Genomic DNA, 21,820 nt, shown 5'->3' with positions numbered 1-21,820 from the left:
TGGTTTGTGGGTGTGGTGGGGGTTTTTTGTGGGTTCTGTGTTTTTCTGTTTGTTGTCTTTTTTTTAAAGATGGCTGTTCACCTTCTTCCTTGAAATGATTCTCAGTTTCCTAGCTTAAGTCAGAAGTGAGATACAAACTTAAGAATCCGTTTATTCTTAAAGGGGGAAGCAAGATGGTTCACATAGGTATTTGAAAGGACACATCTACTAAATCAGTGCTGCTAGTTCAAGGTAGCTCAGTAACTGGTTCCAGCTTTTTGCTTTGATGTCACTTATTGTTTGGACTCTGTCTGGCTGCTTGGAGAGTTCTTTTGGCCTGTTCACAGATGCAGAACAGCTTTGATGCTGCTCCATGAAGCAAGAGGTCATTAGGTAACTAAACCCACTGTAGATAGGACTGACTAAATGTAAGCTGCCCATTAACAAACACTGATTCCACTGAAACCCACATCTGATAGTGTTGGCTTTCCTCGCATGAATGTAGCACTAAAATAGTCTCTGTAGTCTGACAGTTTCTGTAGTCTGGCCTTCCAGCACGATTGAGTGTGTTTCATCAGCTTCCTGTCTTTGTAGTGATAGTATTGTCCATGGTGTAAGATGTACTGTTTTAATGGGGTTGGAGAAATCTCAGTGTCTTGGATAACAGCTTCTTAATTTCTTTATCATCTGGTGATGGTGTTCAACCTGAATAACTGAAATACAGAACTGACACATAGGCAGCCAAGCTGACCGTAGGTTTGGTAAGTGTGGCCTCCTGAATGCTTCAGTGTTCCCACAACAGAGCTCTGCATTGCGTTTAGCATAGGTTAAGTGGCACTGGTGTTTTTTTCTAGGAGAGTGTAATCTTTTGCACTGTCAAAAAGGCAGAAACCTTCATAGCAATTTTTTTTTTAATTGCATCAACAGTATAACTTCAGGAGAATTGGATTTTGTGTCTGCATTGTTTAGACTTTGGCTTAACTAAAACCTCTATTTGCTAGTACTTCTGATTCCTAGTATTGCATAAGAGTAGTATCCGTTTGAGACGAGCAGAAACATGGTTTGCCAGTCCATTGCATCTCATCAAAGTCAAATTATAAAGTCTAATTTCTGAAAGGAAAACATTTTAATACTGGTAATTACTGTTCTGGTGAAATATTGAGGCTTGAAACAGCTGAATTATGTCAATTAAAATCCTCAGTTAACTTCTGCTGGGGAAATAATTTAAAACAACAATAGTAGTACATTACCCTTTACTTTCTGAAGGCACATAATTCTTGCTATCATTGAGTGACAGCTATGCATGGACCAGTTGGAAAATACCGCAAAGGGAGGGCTTTTAAGTGTTCGGATTTGCCTTTATGACTTTATAAAAAAAGTCTGCTAAAAGTGTCCTGCAATGAATATGACACTCAACAGTAATATTTATGTAGTGTAATCAGAGTGTTTGTTAGGGATCCCGTTATTGTTTGCAGTGTAATTAGACTTATAATCTAGTAAATGTGACATACTACAATGTTCTGCTTTGTAAACATTGACTCCATTTTAAGACTGAGATTGCCTCATGCCAACAAATTAAAGAAAATCATGGCCTCGTAAAAACTTCTAATTATTTAGATGTGCACTCTGTGGGTTCCTGAGGCGGGCAAAGCTGAGACTGCACCAAGGTGAATACTGAACGCAGGTGCAAGCTCCAGTACAGGTGAATTGCCAACTTCCTTTTATGTCAACCTCAGCTGCCTGCTTAAAGCTCACTAGTTTTAAGGGAGAAAAGATGCAAATCTGAATAGCTTCTTAACCTCTCTTGCACAGACATATTTATATTGTGTTTCACCTTGTCTCATGTTTCTAGATAATAACCAGACATTAATTTGTTGGTAGTTCAATGTTGCCATGTAGGTGTATTGATTGGTTAGTTATTCACTCATGAAGTAACTGAAAATGGGCTTGGCTGGACAGTTCATCTTTTAGGACTGAACTTAATTTTTTGTGAATTTTGTTGTATCTTGAATAGACCAGAAGCTGGATACTAGATTATTTAATCAGTAAGCAGAATGAGCCATCGCTAAATTTTTTTTTTTCATGTTTACTGTTAAAGACCTTGAATAAAACTGTTGTCTTGGTGTAACTACTTGGATCATTCATTTTTTCAACTCTGTGAAGTGATGCGAGTCTCTCAGGCTCTGCTCTTTTGAGATCTGTGTGCTACGTGAGCTCGGAGGGCAGCCTGCTTCTCTTTGTTAGTCTACGAGAGCTTTTGTTGTCCTTGCCTCTCTCTGCAATAGTCTGTTAGTCAAAATGTCGTACAATACTGGTAGTAATTTTGCTGAGAGCAGTCACTTTGTACTTTTCAGAATGACAACAGATTCCAGATAGGAGGTTTTTTGATACTAACTTTGCTTTTATTGCAATAGCTATTAGGTGGTGTTTTTGCTGTCAGCCACTGTACAAACAGAGCAAAAGAGAGGTGCTAGGAGAGCATCTGTAGTCTCGGTAGCTTTCTCTAACTGCATGCAGTCTCTCACTGAGGAAACTTTTCCCACAGCTGTGCCAGCAAACATCGCAGACCTGAGAAACATAGAAGTGCTCAACTTTTTCAACAACCAGATTGAGGAGCTGCCTACACAGATCAGCAGCCTTCAGAAGCTCAAACACCTGAATCTTGGGTGCGTATCTCAGTGCAAGAACTTGCTGTAATAGCAGTACTGTTAAATGTTGTCACAACTGAACCTGGGACTTCTTATTTTTTCGCTATTAAAATTTCTTTTGACAGTGTTTGTGAGGATAACTTGGCAATTATGACTTCAGAGTGTTTAGCTAGTTGCAGTGTATGGAAGGAGGAGGAAGTTGGGCACTTTCCATGGATTAAAGCAGTGACAAGTGCTACTGCAGTTCAAATACTGGTCTTCATTAATGGAAAAAATGTAATGCAAAACTCCACTTGGGGTTAAGACAAGCAGACACTTTAGGTCTGGAACCATAGTTGTCATCTTCATGTGTCACGGAGCCCAAGATCTTGTAGTAGGTAGGCTGGCAGGGGTGTGCAGCCCAGAAACCCTCTTGTCATCTGCAGTGCACATGTACACATAGGGCATCAAAACAGCCCTCTGGGATAGAGGAGAACTTGAATAAACGCATCGATTATTTCAGGGAGGATTTTGGTGCAGCAGCGTCAAGTGGTGGGGTGGAAAGAGGGAAGGTGTACTGCTGCACTGAAAGCTTAAAAAATAAAATTTGGGAGGCAGGAGGGGCATGGTTTCTGTGGCACAGTTCTGCAGGGCTGAATAGTGCTGGGCAGGGACTTCAGCTGCTTTTGTCCATGCCAAAGAATAGATACAATTCTGCCTGTTGTCAATAGTGAGAATGCTCTTTCTCTCCCTGTTCCTTGCTTTACAAAAGGCAAGGCTGTCAGGGCCACTTATTCTCTTGGTGAAAGAGGAGCTGCTTTCTTTAGTCCTATTTCATATAAAAACAGTTCTAAAAACAGTGGCAAGCCTGTAGTAGCAAGAGCAGAGAATGCCTTTCTGTTTTTTAATAGCTACTACTACAACACTAATAAATAGTAGGTGCATGTCCTTGGTATGACTTCTTGTGAGGGATGAGGAGGAAGAGGACTTTATCTAGGGTTTAGCTACAGAGCTGATCTTTACAGGTTCTTGTTCTGTTGGGGCTGGCTTATGCAAAAGTGGGAGAGGGAAGGTGAGGGTAGTATTTGAGTGTCTGTAAAAGTAGTGTTGTATGTGCTTTTCTTGCACATACAAGTGCTCCTGTGCTCACATGCGTGTGTAGCCATTGTGCTTAGTCTGGAGGTGCAGCTGCTTGTGTTTAATTCAGTGTCCAAAGAACTTTTAGAAGCGGGGCTTATTAACTGTCCTACAGGTGTATTTCACACTATTTATCATGTACTATAGCACCGTGTTTGACAGAACTTGTATTGGGAAGGGAAGGCCCTACAGATTAGAGCCAAAAGTCTTTATTTTTGGGTACCCAACTTTGTCGATGCTTTGACTTGAGTTTTCATAGTTTAGTCTTACATCATGCTTCATACACTCACATTACATCTCCTTTTGATTTCATTTGTGGCTATTGCTATTTATCACTTTTGCATCAGCACAGTCAACTTCGGAATATGTTTAGAGATAACGTGTGAAAGGTCACGATTGTTTCCAATAGCCACATAAGAATAAAATCCAGTTCTTCAAAACAGGTGTCTTTGGGAAGAGCATGTATAGGCAGCTCTCTTTCCTGTTCCACTCCTAAACCCAGGTGACAACCGAAGCAAGAGCCGTACATGCAAGCTTTGTCTGGTGTACATGCAATAGGACAGTATAAATAATAAGCTGGTAGTTCTTTTCTGTTCATATAATCAGCCAGAGCTTGAGCTTATACGCAAACAGTAAGGTGCTATGAATAGCATCTCCAGCTCCTTGCCTTTCTTCGCTGCAGCAGCTCTAGCGATTATCTGCACCACCTTATTTGAGCCTTATGAGGTCAGAGGTGAGTTACAGTTTTCTGTAGCTTGTCTGCTTCAGGTTATCAGAAACCTTCTTCTGTTGGCTTTCCTTATGTTCTTCTGGCTGTTGCGAGTGGGATCTGCTATCCTAAACCCTCTAAGACTGACGGAACAAGAGGTAGTTAGACTAAGCCTCATCAATCAGAGGACTGACATTTTAGTTACTTGATGCTGCCATGTGCATCAATAGTTATCTAGTGACACAAATTTGCTGTTCTTAAGGGGTTTGATCAGCAGTTACTAATGAACATAAATACCGTGCAGTGGACATATTCCTTGTTGTATTTGGTACCATGGCGAAGAACCCTGTGGTACAGGGGAATGGCAGATGATCAGGATGATGTGCAAAAGGGTAATTTGTAGTTTAGCGAGAAGGTAGGTCATCGACCAAGGACCAGCTTTCTCCACGGCACGCTGTTTAAGCTGAGCATAGCGCTGTGGCACCTCTCCCCTTGGTGCTTTGTGTTTCAGGTGCAGCTGTTGATCCTTTGAGCATATAAGATTTGGGCATATTGATGGCAGTAAGAGATATGCTTGGTATCTTGTAGCATCAAGCCCTTTTCAAAACAAAAGGTAGTTTAGATTGTTTTTCAGGAGTGAAACTCTAGTTGCCTGTATTATTCCTACCAGATGAAGTGCATACTGATGTCATGTTCTGTTTTTTAACTCTTCCTCTACAGCATGAACAGGTTAAACACCTTGCCAAGGGGATTTGGCTCTTTACCAGCTCTGGAGGTTCTTGACTTGACTTACAACAACCTAAATGAAAATTCTTTACCAGGAAACTTCTTCTATCTGAGTAAGAAACTTTTCTAAAAGATCTACAAATCTTCATGATATGGTGCTTTGCTTTCTGCAGTTGAAATTTATTTGACAGACACCAAACTCCAACAGAATTTTTTCTGATATTTATGTTTTTCTTTGAATATCTCTTGAATATTTCTACATAGCTCAGTAATATTTATCACTGATATACAGTCACCTGACACCACTGGACACAAGAAGACTTGGTTAGTAATGGTCTATTAGTTTTCTTCTGAGTAATATTTCCTTGAGTCCTATACTCAGTTAAAACTTGAAACTTTGGAATCTTGCAAGCCTCAGGGGGAAGGAGACTGTTCTGCAAGGCAGCTGTTGTGTGTTGACTCCAGAAACAATTGTGTTCCTGCTGGTTCATCACCAAAATAATTTTAACAGCGTATGGATGTTGAGGTGTCCAGTATGTAAGCAAGTACACTAAGGTTACGAAGCTTGGCAGGGAATGGTAAAGCTAAGCTGACCCTGCACATGACACACTCGGAGCGTTAAAGGTGTTGTAATGCGTAAGAGCAAAAGAGCTGCATTATGGTTGCCTAAGCAACTTGAATTCTGGCACTTTCTGGATTTCAGTGAATCTGCTACTTTACTGGTCTTTTCAGCGTGCTGTGCTGAAGTGGCTTCAGGATCAGTGCATGTAGCAGCAAGAGTGACAGGCGAGGGGACAGAAAGGAGTGCCACTGACGGAGAGGTTTTGTGACTGAAACCTGGGAGAGGAAATTTAAGTCAGCATTATTAGAAATGGTCACATATAATGAACTGAAAAGAGGAGGGAGGAGTAAACTGTGTAAGACAAAAGGGATCTCCACTCTGGTGGAGAGAAGAGGTTTTGCTGACCTGACCACCTTCTGTCCCGCTGCACCCAAAGGTTCTCTGCGAGTCTCCATTTAAATTGACTTTCCAATTGTCACGTATGGTAATCCAGTAATAGCAAGCTCCATGGTTGTGCTGTGTCGTCTTTTTCTGTGAATTTCATGGAGAATAAGCATGGAAATTACAAATTATACATATTATACATATACAAATTATACAGTTTGATTCTTCTGCACTGCTCTCTCTCTTAAAGCCTTTTCCCCATATTAGGCTGTGCTTTCTATAGAGCTTAACACAGATATGCACTCATAAAAAAAACTCAGATTTTTTTTTTTAATGTTTGTTTTGGGTGTGAATTGATGTAACAGTAATGTGTGTATTCTGACAGCTAAGCATTGAGACTATAAGCCAAAACCTGCCAGAGTCTACTATTGTAGAAATTGTTAATTGTGACAGTCTTTTTGAATATAGATGTTTTCCTGAACTCCCCAAGAATACAATAAGACAGTAAATCTAAGTTTGACCTGCTTGTTGTTATTGCGAGCCTGTGTATGTCAAAGGCTTTCACCAAGTCAGGGTTATTAATCAAACCTGACTCCCTTTATTGATTAGACCTCAAATGGTTGGGTTATGTGCCACCCTGTTTATATATTGCTATTTAATTTGCAGCCACCCTGCGTGCACTCTATCTAAGTGACAACGATTTTGAAATCCTGCCGCCAGATATTGGGAAGCTCACAAAGTTGCAGATAGTAAGTAATTTATCTAAATTCTTGGAAAATCAATTCACTTTTGCAACACTTGTAGGAATAGAATCTAGTCAATTTGAGGAGTAGTAGGGTATGTTTGCAGGAATAGACCACTACACCTGGAACTGTTTCTTGTTTACGAGCAGACAGTTGTAAATAATTTGGAAGAATTGAGTGTTTAGGAGAAAGGTGGGGGTAGAGGGAGTAGAGTTCTGTTTTAGACTGCTTTATGGTAATGGAAAGTTGTTCTGACTACTTTATATTCACTCCTAGCTGAGTCTTAGAGACAATGACCTGATATCACTGCCTAAAGAAATTGGTGAGCTCACTCACCTTAAGGAACTTCATATCCAGGGAAATCGTCTTACTGTGCTGCCCCCAGAGCTAGGTAAGATTATGGATGATTACTTATTTATTTGAATAGCAATGATAATGATGCACTGTGTTTCTTCTGAAACAAAAACAGTTGTTAAACTCCAGGAAATTATTATGCTTAAGTCATTATTGCTGCAAATATTTACTTTCCCCTGAGAAACACTCACTTTTTCACTCCTACTGGATGTGCTGGAGGAGCCAGAAGATGATGTGTGTTTAGTTTTATTAGTTGTTTCTATGTTGCATTTTCCTTGTGTATTAGTACACCTGACAGCCAATTTTTATACAGCATCTTGCTTTATATAATACAACATAAGTATTGGGTCTGCAAAGCTATTCTTGTCTCTGGCTGGGTTTTGAGAATGTTGCTTGGATCAGCTAAAATTATATTAAGCAAAAATGATTGTAGTATAAGTTGCTTTTCTTGTGACTGTTCCTGTAAAAATGGAAGTTTGATCAACTAGAGTAAAATATAGCTCAATTAGTGGAATTTTTCATTTTTCTGTTTCAATAGCCTATCTTTCTTAGTGAGTTGAAAGTTATTTCACTTAAAGCAGTGGAGCTGGTTGATGTACTCTAAATTGGTGATATGTGCCATTTAAATATGATTACAAGTGGCTTCTTTCAACCTATAGAGGTTTTTCTTTAGAAGTTAAGTATTGATTTTACTGAATTTGCATTCCATTTTGTGAGGGCCATTAACTTCAATGAAGCTCGTCCCTGTTTGCCCCAAGCCAGAATTTGGTTTTAGACCTTTTATGGTAATCTTTAAAAATATTTTTGTTAGGAATAACGTAGCTGCATCAATTACCTGTTGTTGAAATACCTGTTACACAGGCTTTATTCCATTTTTTTTTTTGTTATAGTGGACTGTTACATATGGAAGCTTTATTGTTTCTACTAGTACCCTCTAAATAATAGTTCCCAAAACGCAGAAAGACAGTGACAGAAGCTAGCGTGAGAAAGCAAAATCATTAGTTGTTGTAAGAAGTTGCTTTGACCCATTAGAGAATATGGCAGCTGTGTGCATAAATGTGACAGCCTGCAATGTATGCAGCAAAGGAAAGTATTTGGTTTTTTGTATGGGGTGGGGGAAGATGTTTCTTTTGATTCTGTTTACCACCATGGGGTGTTTTGCCTTTCTCAATCTAGCGGGCTATATGATGCTGAGTACCATTTTTTTCTCTCGACTGGTAGATGAAAGTTGCTCTCACTTCCTTAATTTTAGATATTTATTCCTTGGCACAGGTATACTTTCTTTAGCCTTTTGTCAAAGTCATATTTATTAATAAAGTCTCTTTCAACAGCAGTAACATTTCAGAAGTATCTGTAAATGTACTTTTCTGTAGCTTCCTAAATTACAGCCTTGCTTTTTCCAGAAAGTGGATGTTAAATACTGCACTGAGTCTAACCACCTTCTGTGGCTAATTAAATGTTCTAAACATGCTCTTGCCTTACAAGCATAACAGAAAATTCATTTTAAATGGTTTTACCATCCTAGTCCAAACCAAATGGAAATGTTTGAAAGCAGATTCTTGGCGTTTATTCTGCACTGACCTGCAGAACTCAGGATGGCCAAGGGAAGCATTTCTCCTTCTAGTTAACACTGGTTTACATTCTAGAACAATATCACAATCTGGTAGGAAAAGGACTTGTAATTTTGCCCCATCTGATCCAAGATTGGCACAGCTTGAGTCCTTGTCAGCTCCATTCTTTGTTACTCAAATGCTGTTCTACAGACTACACTTTTCATGTATGAATTTACCAATGTTTCATTTCATGGCCTTACTCAAGATTCTCATTTATGATCCGTTGGCATCATTTCTGTTGCAGTCTGTGCCATGCGTAGTACTAGAACTGTCTCAGGTATTTAAAACAGGCTGGATATGGGGGTATATTGCCAGAGCATGTTACACTGAAGCTTTGAGTTGTGACTTGTGCAACTTGCAAGCATATTTTACTGTGCAAAACACTGTCCTTGTTTATTCAGCATCTAGGCAAACGTTTAGGGAATGGATTTTAGTAAATGGAGCACCAGGGTAGGCTTTGGAGGGCTTGTTTGAGATCAGGTAGGAGCAGACCAGAGGGAAGCATGAATCTGCTGAATGATTAGAAAAAGTCACTTCATCTCTGCAGCTCTGTTTTCCCTTCTGCAAACTAGGGCAATTTAGAGAACCAGCCCTTGCAGACAGTTTTGAAGTCTGCCAATGAAAGGTGGTATGTGAGTGTTACACCCTAATGAATGGACTGCTAATTCCGTAGTCACCATCTAAGGAAAAACAATTTTATCTACGGAGTTCTCCCTTCTAAATTTTTAAAATTGAATTAGAATGTAAGGAGAACTATCCAAATACTTCGTGCTGTGCATGTTGGTTAAATAGCTTTTCAGGGAGCAGATCCTATTTGCATTAATTGGAGGTATTGCCATTCCATTTAAAGTAAACAATCTTTCTTCTCTCATTAGCACTTTCATAATTAAAGGTGGCTGAAGGCTTTTTGACTGACTTAGTTTGGGCACTGGCAGACAGCAGCAAGTCATTAGAAGTTCATTTACTAGGGAGATGGGCACAGTATAAACACCAGAATAAAAATGTATTTGGATGAGGAGAAACAGGGAAGAGTACATTAAACTGGTTTTTAAAGGTCATGGAAGTAAGTGCAGAAGGCGGCACGGAGAGTAGGGTATGAGAAGAGGCTGCATACAGGCATTGGGATCACAGTTTTGGAACTGAGAGAGATGCGAATAAGTAAAACCCTACAGTCTGCTCTTAATTTCACCTGATGTGGTTGAGTGTGGCGTGCACTAGTAAGAGGGCTGTGGGAAATCAGGATTATCCTCCTCTCTGCTCAGCAGAGAATTCCTATCGCTAATTTAAGAGGTATTCTTGGCCAGGAGGAAACAAGGGGACGGAAAGAGTACCCTGGTGCTCTGGGTGAGGATGCTTGTCTGTAAATACAGTACGTGTGAGTGATGGGCGTAGGAAATGGCCGGGAGTAGGTGGGTGGAATTTGCAGCTTGTTTTTATCATTTGTCTCTCGAAACCGTGTGCATGAGGAATGGTGGTGGGCAGTCATATATAAACTTTAAAGAAGTGCTGCCATTTTTTTTCCCTAGCATTTAAAAGGTTATGTGCTGCATTGCGAGACAAATAAATCATGATTCACTGCAACAACAGAGTTGCAGTCAGTTATATAAATTGCCAAGGAAGCACTAAATCTGTCACTTTGTGTATTCTGACCGTTTAACAATCAGAAAAGTGCTTGGAAAGCCCAGTAGAAACAAGAACCACGTAAGGTGGCAGATGCAATTAGTAAGATCAATGATGGTGGTTTAAGTTCATTGTTTGGTCATCTGGGTGGACCTGTATGTGCCACATGAAAGATCTTAGCAGAGTGAGGAGTATGAGTAGTATATGGTGCAGGATCTTCACAAAGTTGTAGCTAAATGTAAATAGCCACCCAGAGAGTGTAACTAGCTTCTCTGTTTGATGTGAAAACAAACGGCATAATTTTTAAACCCCAGATTCTAATGTTGACTGTGTTCATTACCCTTCCACCAACACACATGTGTGTGCGCATGCACACAGAGTTCACTCGTGTTGATGTATGTGGGAGGAACAGTGATTTCTAAGGATGCATTTTTTTAAATTACCATCTTCTTTTTCCAAAACTGAATGTTGGCATCAATGGCTTTTAGGTATACTTGTCAATACTGTTCTAGTTTTATCAAATAATTTCCGCAGGCAAAGGGAGACACTACCAAAACTCTGAAGTTGGGTACGTACTTGAAAAGTGGAAAATTCAAGCTCTTTAAAAAGAAAAACAGAACAAACCTAAACAAACAGAACACCAAACCTTGATGGTATAAGTAGCCATGTTCCTTTTTAAGGAGGGTGAAACAATTTGTAAATTAAATCTGAATGCTAAAATAACTATAATTTTTTCATCATTTTTTTGTTTTGAACAGCTAAATTGTCTTCTGTGGATAAAAGGTTGGCTTTAAATAGAAAGTTCAAGGAATCCTGCCAGAAGTCTCTATTTCCACCACAGAAAGATGTTTTAAAGTTCAGGCTTTTGAAATTACTCTAGAATTTGTGAATGAATATTGTATTATGCCAAAGTAGCTGCTGCAGTTATTTGTTCAAGTTAATATTAATCGAAATAGCAGTTTACTTAGGTAATTATAATGGGCGAGTGCAAATACAAGAATCACTTCACAAAAGGTATCTCTTTCCTGAATATACTTGACATAAATGCCAAACTTTTCTTATTTCAGTATAAACTGTCGCTGCCCCCAACCTGTGTCACAGCACAACACAGCTCACACCTGCAAATACAGGTCTGTAGTGCTTTTTGGAAGGCTGAACACCCTGGGGCTCTTTGGACACCAGCTCTGAGCACTGGAACAACTAATTGATACCTTGCAATTTAAAAAAAGAACGTCTGTTTCTACTTTTGGAACTAAGGCAAAGGTGGTGTAAAGAAAGAAGGAGCTTTACTAAACTTTCCTGAGGATAAGCAAAATAACTTGTTTTCTAGGACTACTGATGTAGAATTTACTAGTTAAGGAATAGTAGAAAGAGGTACATAACAGTATAGGTCACAAATGGGTTATTTAAGAAAAGCATCTCTGAAAATTTGTGAATATTCTAATTGTGTTAATCATTTTGGGAGTTAAGGTGTATGGAAAGAGTTGACGACTCTGCAGTTTCATTATACACAGGAAGATGTTTTCTACAAGCCCATCATTTAGACTTACGCTGCAGGCATTCGTTTCCTTACGTTGCTGTAATTCTTGCCAAACTTCTCAAGATTCAGATTTGAACTCATGTCAGTTTTTAAAATGTGCAAGTCCTACTGTTGCTTCTCAGATGACTGTAGTGTGTGCAGGCTTTCCTAATGTTGACTCTACTCTGATTATAACTACCGTCAGCCTAATGATGGTGTTTCTGTCAGCAAATATTTCAGCTGTTCTGTCGGAGCTGTGGTAGGTAAGAGTATTGTAATTACAGCCAGTCTGAGCAAATGTTATGTTTGATGCTACATTTGGTTCATTTTACATGTTTCATAGTACTTAAAAGTGGTTTCGCTCTTCTGAGTACCTGGCAACCTGTGTTTGAATGGAAGTTTCAAAGGTGTGGGGCAAAAGCAATACAGTGACTCCTTTCTGAGCTCCTATTTTTAAATTACCTAGATCTTGGCCTAATAGTGAGCCTTCAAAGAGAGAATGCTCTGCTGAATTCCTGTGTAATTGAGAATCCCATGGGAGTTTCTGAGGTTGGAAAAAATGTGCAATATATTTCAAAATAAATTGGGATGCTGATCCTCTAAGCCTGTAATACTTCCTGTGCCATTAAGATGTCTTTCATGTTAAACTGCTTTGACATCACAGACATTTCCTTTGTTCCCAAACCTGTCTGCTTTGTAGTGTGTTTCTTGGGTTTCTTCACTGGGAACACTTAGCAGCGACTGTCGGTTTGCCCCTCGAGATCCTGGTCAGTGCCAGACATTTGTTACAAAGCAGTGAAGGAAATGGTATTTTCAGCACCATGTGTCACATTTCAGATAAAAACTGGTGAAACTTACCAATACTTCAAGGTTTTCTAGAAAATAATGTCTCTCTTACACTTGGGATATGAGAGAAATTAATCCAGTTGTAAGTAATTTGAAATAATTTTAGAAGTAATATAAGAAACATTTTCAAGTAACTTACTGGCTATCTTTTTTTTTTTGGTAAAAATGCTGTGTGTTCTGCCATTCCCCTTAGCTACCCACGTGACAGCATCAGCCAGGCTGGTTGCCTTGGTATCTGAAGGCTGTGTCTGGTGGAGTTTGGCTGTTGAAACAGCACGATTTGTCCTGTGGAAGTACAAGCCATTATCAGAGTGTTGTTTGGCTAGAAGTGCCTTGTGTACTGCATTAAATAAGTTCCTGTTTTGTGGCTTTCATCTGTGAATGTTAATATTATTTACTCTTTCTACTAGTTGTCCTGCTAAGGTCAGGTTTATTGTGTGGAGTGATGGTAGAAGTTGCTAGGGCTGCTCTCCATTTGTTTCCAGAGAGTTAACCACTCCTGTCACCTGAATACAGAAATGTGAGTTTGCCCAGCCAGGTTAGGTCTATATTCTGCTGTACTTAATGCCTGAGATGCGGTGTAAGGGAGAAGTTCTGCATTTCATCCCTTCTGTGTTGTTTTTCCCAGTCTTCATCTTCAGTCCTGACACATTCTGGTGTGAGCATCTCCTCATGCCAGACTCCCCATTACACTTTGGTATAATGGTTCTGACTGACTTTTCCTATGATGCTGGAATTTCATATAAATATCTTGGGACTAAATTCACTTTGCCTTAAGTTCCCTTTCCTGAAAGGTTGAGGGTGGGACCAGTGCTGGAGAGTAAAACCCTCTTCCCACAGACTTGTAATAGCGGTAGCTGGGGCAATACCAGTTTGCCCTCTATCGTTCCACCTTTACATTAGGGGTAAAGAATTCAAGATTTAGTTGGTCTGCGTTTGCTTTATTTAAGCTGCGGTCTCTTTGCTAGGACTTTGAAGCCAATGGAGTAGCTATTCTGGGTTCACACAGAATAACTGGAGTGTTTGTTTAAACTATCAAAGGAAAGAGATTTGGCTGCTGATCCTCACTAACTCCATGAGAAGAAAGAACGAGTCATAGAATCATAGAATTGTTTAGGTTGGAAAAGGCCTTTAAGATCATGAAGCCCAACCACTGCTAATACCATCAGTAACCCCTGTCCTTCAGCACCTCATGCACACATCTCAAATACCTCTGGGGATAGTGACTCAGCCACCTCCCTGGGCAGCCTGCTCCAATGCCTGACTACCCTTTCAGTCAAGAAGTTTTTCCTAATACCCAGTCTAAACCTCCCATGGCACAACTTGAGGCTGTTTCCTCTTGTCCTGTCAGGTTATCTTTCTCCCTTGTAGATGGGCAGAAGCAGCAGCAGTGTTCGAGAGCTCAGTTGGGCACTGAAAAAAAGAATGTATTTCAACAGTGATGAACCATTTGAACAAACGACACTGGCAGAGTCTCCATTTCCTGATGTTTTTCAGACCAGATGATTTTTCTGTTTGAAATGTCTTTGTTAAACTCTTCTGTTACTGAACTGACAGAGATCTAAATGTAAGATGTATTCAAGCGAACATTCAGGTTGGTGTCTAGTCTCTGAACTCGCTACAGGAAATTCTCATTTACATCTGAGAAGTTGTTAGAATAGTGTGTGATGTTACAATATCCGTGCTTCTATTTTGTGTCTGTAATTGTAAGACTGAGAATGGGCTTAGGCTTCGGCATGTGGCTTTCGGATTGCTCGTTTGGCCACCTTGGGACTCCCTGTCTAGCGCTCACAGGTGAGGCTGCAGACATTCCCGTCTGTGTGGTCAGGAGAGCAGAGGAAGACTTCCAGCCTGCTTGTCTGATGGATGCTGTGGTGTATCTGTTCAGTTTATTTGTATGTACTGAGTCTGACTGGTTGTCATTTGAGACTTAAACCTTTTCCCCTGTTACGTAAAGCCACCACAAATGATGTTTTGGGGTTCTCTGAAGTGCTGGTGGCTCCAAGGGATACTGTTAGACCTTCTCCAGTACAAGAATGCAGGGGCAAGAGGGCAAAACTGTTGCTGGGATGGATCTTCTGGGGGCGCTTCAGTCTAGGTTTAGAATTACTCGTTATTTTCTTTTAGTGCATAGAAACTTCATCAATAAGCAAATGTGTATTTGTGACATATGCTGTGGAGCTGTAGATTTGTTTGTCATACTGAATATTTCTGAATATTTCTGCTGGTTCCAAAAAGATTGAGTCACACTTCACTTATGTACAAGAAGTCTTTGCTCTCTGTCTTTCTGCTCCTTTATAACTACTGTTTAAATCTACTCTCTTCTGTTACTAATCCTTCAGAAGTGAGAGGTCTTCAAAGCAGAAGTGATCTTACTTGTTTATAGGCATGATGTGGGTTACCAATCCTCACCTTATGTGCTTAAGACTAATGTAAAAATCATTTGCTTTTGATAACTGTGTGGCATAGAAATCAGCATATGTTTTCATTTTTAGATGTAGATTTTAAGACATCATTCACAACTAATTGCCTTGGTATAATTTTTATAAACATAATAGTCATGATATTTCTTCTACCACCACACTTAAACCAATCTCTCTCTCTATGGAGACAAGCGCATGCCACAAAAGTAATAAAATTTATAAGCCCTGTAGTGTAAAGCAAATCTAAAACAAGCCAGGACAGACATATTTTTACATATAACCTAAGTTTAAATTTAGTGTAGTGGATTGATCCCTTACTTAGCCTTTAATAAAACAGGATTCAAGGGTATTTGTATCTAAATAAAGAAATAAAACTAATTTCATTCCTCCTGTCCTTATCTACGACAGTGAGAGAGTAAGACCTTTGTTGTAAAGGGAAAGAACACTTAAATTGCAGTCTTAAGAGGAATCGCTGGAAGGCATGCGTTACAGCCTGAGGACTCTCCTTGAGGTCAGTGTAGTAGAGTGTAGGCTGGAAGGTGAGCGAGTATCAATGGGATGCAGATGTGAAACTCAACAGTATACAGGCTAAAAATTATTCCCGTTGTTTTTAATGAAGCTCCACTAGGGATGAATTTAAACCATTACAAAGAAGCGTTGATCTGGCATTTTACAGCTAGGATCGTGTTTCTTATGCTGAATGCCAACGTTCCCTTCTCAAATGTCAAGAGTTGTTTAATTACTTTATTTCACCTTTTAATTTTTGAAAGTATTTAAAGTGTTGCCAAGGGGCGTTCAAGTGGAAAGGACAAGTCAGGTTTGTGTTCATTCTGTTTTCTTTTGTTTGTGTTGAAGTAATGCCTACATACACTAGTCATACCTTACTGTACCTTAACTACACATACATTGGGTAAATATTACACACTCCGTACCTCATACCTCGCAAGAGGATGAGCAGCTTATACTTGCAAGTGAGGGGTGCTTGCAGGCTAGATCTAATGGACAGGAGGAGCCTGGAAAGTTTGGAGACACCCTTGGTCAATGTGATAGGTAGCATTATCACTGGCTCTGACACTTATTTTCTGTGAACATGACTGCTGGAGGCAGCATTTTATTTGCTTTCAAGCACTCTTTTCTGACCTTTGTAGGCAGTTGAGCAAAATATGAATGTTTCCACAAACTTCTTTCAACAGCACTGAAGGAAGATAATAAGCAGCATTAACACATTTTTGATGAAATGCGGGGTATGTTTATGGAAGGAGGTGCATGGAAACTGTAGCTGCTGTTACCCTTTAACATCACTCAGGATGGGGTGTGGCCACTGTCGTACAAGGTGCCCACCCATAAGTGCCAAACTTCACCCATGACTGTGGGAGCTCTGAATTTAAGCAGTGATAAATGGTGTTTAGTCAGTGGATGGCATAAGCTAGAATGCATGAAAATTTAAAAATATGCGGACTCTGATTTTTGTCCTCGAATTTTTAAGGGTTTGTTTTGGTGTAGATGTATTTGCTCTAGCTTCCAGGTGGTAGCTAACAAGACATTTGGGTGGCAGACACCTTTGAGGTCTGCAAAGCTGACTAGTTGGGCATTGGAACAATCTGGTATTGGGGTGGGTTAAAGATCACTGGGTTCAGTCACGCGGATCCAATCAAACTTAATGGTTCAGGATCATCTTTAGATACAGTGAGTGCTGAGACAGGAAAAAAAACTTGCCAAGCTCAGGTCTTTCTAAGACCAAGCAGCTGTCTCCTTTTAGAAGGCTTTTGGTTGTTCTGTGCAGGTCATCCACAGCAGTCAGCTGTTAGGCCTTTATCTCTGCTCTTCTCTTTTCCAGACTGTTCTGTTTTCAGTGTCTGCTCACTGGTAGCAGGGTTGTGTCCACTTTGAGTTCTTCCTACTTGGAAATCGTGTGTCAGTTGAAGACAGAAAGCTTAAAAAGAGTAACCTTCAGGCTTAGAAATTAAAAGGCTCTTTAAGCACGTTGGGCCCGGGTTCTGGGGTATATGGGTTTGATTATTTATTCATATGACTATTTTTAGAAGTGCTCGAAAATAATTTGAAAATCATTTCTGTGATCTAGGAAAGGGTCTGTGCTGACTAGTCTTAAGGACAGCCATCTCTCTTACCAGAGGTGTGTGACTGTAATGCGTTTCAGGGGAGATGGTCGCTTTCAGTATGGCAAAATGTCAAGAACCTGAAGTCATTTTGAAGAAATATAATTTTAGTCTATTACTTATGCCAAATATTAGAGATTATAAATATTTTTAATAGGCTGATGTGCATGGAAAGAACAAACCAGCAATGACCAGTGCAATCTTCAATCCTGATGTATTTTGTGATTCAATCTTCAGTACTGGATTTTTACTAGAGGCAGTTTTGTATTTTGCTTACTAAAAATATCTGAGGGATTTGATGTGATCTGTGTAGCAGAACAGTATATAAATTTCCTAAAGGCCTGGGGATAGTGTTCCACTGATGCTGCTGTTAGACAATATGCATGAAGGCGCATCTGCCATGGTTCTTTCCTGGCCCATGGCTCTAGTGCTGCGGGGATGGAATAACAGCATTTCTTAGCACAGTGCCGCTGTAAAAAAGCATCTAGGCAAGGACTGTTGGTGTTGGGGGGCGGAACTGGGACACATCTGTAAGGTGTCCAGTCGCACAGCACTCCTGTAGTGAGCCTGGTACCAGAGCCATGGCTTGAAGCGGCTTTGATCATGTTCCACGCTGCTGGGTTTGGCTTGGTGCACCGGGGCAGGAGGGTTCATGCGGGTTCGGTCACCCCAGCGCGTACTGTGCCTTGGATGTTCCTGAGACTTTGAGCTCATGCTTGGGACTCCTGGATGTTCTGCAGCCAGAGCAGAATTAGGTAAGCCCTTGATTCACAGACAGTTTAGCTGTGAGCACAGAAAGGACATCAGGATGTGGCCCCAAGCAATGTGTGATGATTGCAGGAGTGACATGTTTTCATCCTGTCTCAGTTTTAATTATATGGCTTCTTTGTTCTTAAGTAGCTTGCCTTGTAGCAGGAGTGCAGCAGTTTCCTCCCTGGTGCTGATAAGGTGGGGTAGGCTGTCTGTGACTTCTCACCCTGCTTAATTTTCTGCCAATTTCTATCCATTTCCACATGGAAATTTTGGTATGGAATGGGGAGAAGTTTAAGGCGCTGGGTGCCCTGACCTTCCTTCTTTCTGTGACGCAGCCCTTCTTTACTCCTCTCTGGAGGAGCACCTGCTCCCTGCTTGGTGCTTGCCATGAGGACAGATGGATCATTCCTTTTCACACTACAACACTTGCTTAAATTCTTCAATTAAAAGCCTGGGCTGTAAGGTGGCAGCTGGGCTCTCGCTCCAGCTGTAGGCAACCAGTAGGACAGGCTGCCAGGCCAGCTAACCCCTGGGCAGAGAGGGGCTAGATTTCAGTGTGGATGCTGGCCTTTTAGGTGCCCCAATTTCCTCTGTAATGAGATTACTTTTACCCCTGGGGCCCCTGCCTGCCCTTTTCCTCTGAAGGTAAAAGTAATGTCTGTACCTGCCCCTGGTGTGCTTTGGGGGTAAAAACAGAAGGAAGAGGAAAATTACTGATGACTTTGGCATGGAGACCTACAGTTCATTTTGCTCAAGCAGTCCTCTTTGCTGTAAGATTTCTTTGGCTTTAGTAGAATAGTATTTATTACAATTAATTATGTTTAAATGGGCCGTGTGGTATTTGGACTGGAAATGGACATACCACACTGCAGGGATGGAAACATAAAGCAGTGTCCCCTGGGTGGTAAATTTCTGATGCAGCTCTGGACAAGAAGATTCGTCTGTGACCCTGGGTATTGAGATTTTTAGGAAAGTGTGCCTTATTCCTGTAAGCAGCATTGAATTTGACCCATTGTAGGGCCAAGCTTGCCTCCCCAAATTTAGCTATTTTTGTTAGTGGTACACAGATTGCTCTCCAAAAGTACCAACACTGTAAGCACCCACTTGTAATTACAGCTCTGCAAGTACTGCATCAAGGTAAAATGATCCATGTGTTGTGGGGTTTCCTTTCAGGTAATAAAACAGAAAATCCAATTTGCAATTGCAAAGCAAGTCCCTGAGTGATGCACGATCTTCATAGCAGCACCGGTCAGAGGGTTACAGCTAATCACAGCGCTGGCTGCCTTCCCTGGTGGCCTGTGCCGGAAAACTGAACAGCCAGCAGCGTGAGCCTGCGCCTGGAGCCAGCCAGCACAGCTTTAGACACACCAGTTTCTAGCTTATTAGGTCCTTTTTGTCATAGTACTTAATCCTGCTTCCTGATCCTTGTTAGAACAGGGCTGCCGAGTTCCTTAATAAAGGAGAGGGGTGCGCGGCTCCTAACGAGGCGCACTGAAGCGTGAGGCAGCGAGGGCAATTGCCGCCTGACTGACAGAGGGGTGAAGTGCTCCCTGCCCATTGTTATTTCAAAAGAACAGGCCTCAGACAGCTGACAGATGAGCTTGCTAAGGGTACGGGTAACTTGCTGATAGGCTGATATGAGATGCATGACATCTTTTCACACCGTATAATGGTCTGTCTTTACTCTCATTACGTTAACCCTTTTTACGGGGAGAAGCGCGTCAAGGGTTAGCTGTGATGTACAGCGTGCACCGCAAGGGCCAGCAAGCAGGCAGCTTGCAGCAGCTCCCGTAGCATGCGTGTTCATGCTACTTACACAAGTGCCTTCAATAGCACATCAGGTTGATTTCACATTTCTCTGACAGTTTGGCTTAGTCTTCAAAACCTTGCAATTTTTTTTCTTTGTTTCCCATAGTTAGAGATTATTTTTTATTTCTTACTTTAAACCTCTGGGAGGAGGGTACACCCTTCTGTCATAAAATTAATAAAAATAAATTAAAATATCATAGCACTGACTTCTTATAGAACACAAGAAAATATTTCAATAACTAGCCTGTCCTGGAATTCAGCCTGTTGTATCCAGTCACGAGGAGTTTCAGTAGAGCATGTACTGTTTTGGTTTTGGGTGGTAAATATCTACAAAACAAACAAACCCCTAAGATGTCTCTTAAGTCTTCCTGTCAACAGAATAGGTAAAGGTGGCATGTTGCAAGAATGATGGGTTTGTTTGTTTTTTCAGTATAGAGAAAGTTAACTACAGTTCAATGGTAGGATCTAGGTACAAACAGCACGTTGGGCACTGGGAAGACAAAGAGGCTGTTGGGCATCGCTTGTTGACATTATGCTTGGAGCATTGATTGAGAAATGCTTTGCACTGCTAAGCTTCAGAAGAGCAAACTCTTACCACAGCATCATTCTCCTTTCATTCCTGCAAGCCATGGAGGAGAGGGATAGTTTGCTGGATTGTCCCAGAGGCCTGAGTGTTATGTTTAATGGTTAAATTGTGCAAGCCTTTCAGTGCTGCTACACAGCTTGAGGTTTGGAGTTGGGAATTGGGAAGCTTTGTGTTCTACTGCAGTAGTTCTGCTCTTGCAGGGTGAATTTACTCACCTGCAGAAGGACACCTATGTACTATTAACCCCTGCTTAAAAGTAATTTGATAATAAATATTATATGCAGTGGGCCAAGTTTGGTCCTGTTGTACTGAATGTAGTTGCACTGTGAAATGCATAGGGTGCAACTGCATCCATCATGATGGGAACTACTATGTCCTCTTTTTCCTCTGCGTGAAGACTGAAATATTTGCTTTTATTATGGTTGTACTCTCTGAAAGAAATTAGAAGCTTTATATTCACAGCAAGAGATTTCTTTCAAATTTTTCATATTTTGAATTTTTTTCATGCGCTTATGTTTAATCCTTTTCAGGTAACTTGGATTTGACTGGTCAAAAGCAAGTCTTCAAAGCAGAGAACAATCCCTGGGTTACCCCTATTGCTGACCAGTTCCAGCTTGGAGTATCTCATGTTTTTGAATACATTCGGTCAGAAACCTATAAATAGTAAGTATGTACTGTAGCTTTGTTGGGTTTTTTCCTGTAACGTGTTTGGCAAAGTGTTATCAGCTACACCCTTCTTTCATAATCCATGCAGTAGCTTGGTATTCAGGGCAAATATGCAAACCTGCACGCTTCTATTAAGGAATTTTGCTGATAAGAAGGTATAAAAATGTTCATCAGATGTATTAGGAAGGTACAAAGACTGTTTGAGACTGTCCTACACTTGATGTTCGTTTCTAAGAGCTATTATGTAACATGAGGGATGTAAAAGTGCAAGCATTATGACAAGTCTTTAAGAAGTACTAATTTCAAGTATAGATTTTTATAGATTGAAATAGACATTTTCTTGAACACCTTTGGATGCACGTTGTTATGTTTTGAAAGAGATGTCCAGAATTCAAACCTGGTTTGATCTGGACTGGTTTACAAAAGTCTACAGCCCTGGTAATTCAAATACAGATACTAGTACTTTCTTCAGCTGTGTAACTGGAAAAAAAAATATGTTGTGCTGTGAATTCTCCATTTTAATTCAAAATTCTGTGTACCAATGCTAAGCATTTCTTTAAGAAACTATCTTTGCTCATTCACTGAATTGAAATATTTCTTTTCAGTAAAAATTTCTGTATCACCAGTCCACAGTAAAACTTTAGATG

General features: G+C 40.4%; 1 protein-coding gene across 1 annotated transcript in view; it reads left to right on the top strand.

Annotated features, from left to right (window-relative positions):
• The window catches only part of RSU1 (Ras suppressor protein 1), a gene marked incomplete at its 5' end in the record, with an annotated part of 33,345 nt that extends 12,174 nt beyond the window's left edge, over positions 1–21,171 (top strand). Inside the window, 5 exons of the mRNA XM_010156616.1 lie at positions 2,525–2,645; positions 5,173–5,291; positions 6,791–6,873; positions 7,144–7,258; positions 21,038–21,171. Of these exons, the coding sequence (XP_010154918.1) occupies positions 2,525–2,645; positions 5,173–5,291; positions 6,791–6,873; positions 7,144–7,258; positions 21,038–21,171 (572 nt within the window). The remainder of the gene's footprint in view (positions 1–2,524; positions 2,646–5,172; positions 5,292–6,790; positions 6,874–7,143; positions 7,259–21,037) is intronic.
• Positions 21,172–21,820: the final 649 nt, after the last annotated feature.

The sequence above is a fragment of the Eurypyga helias genome, unplaced genomic scaffold, assembly GCF_000690775.1.
Source record: "Eurypyga helias isolate BGI_N326 unplaced genomic scaffold, ASM69077v1 scaffold17158, whole genome shotgun sequence".
NCBI classification, from domain to species: domain Eukaryota; kingdom Metazoa; phylum Chordata; class Aves; order Eurypygiformes; family Eurypygidae; genus Eurypyga; species Eurypyga helias.
This window is presented reverse-complemented; position numbering and strand designations above follow the sequence as displayed.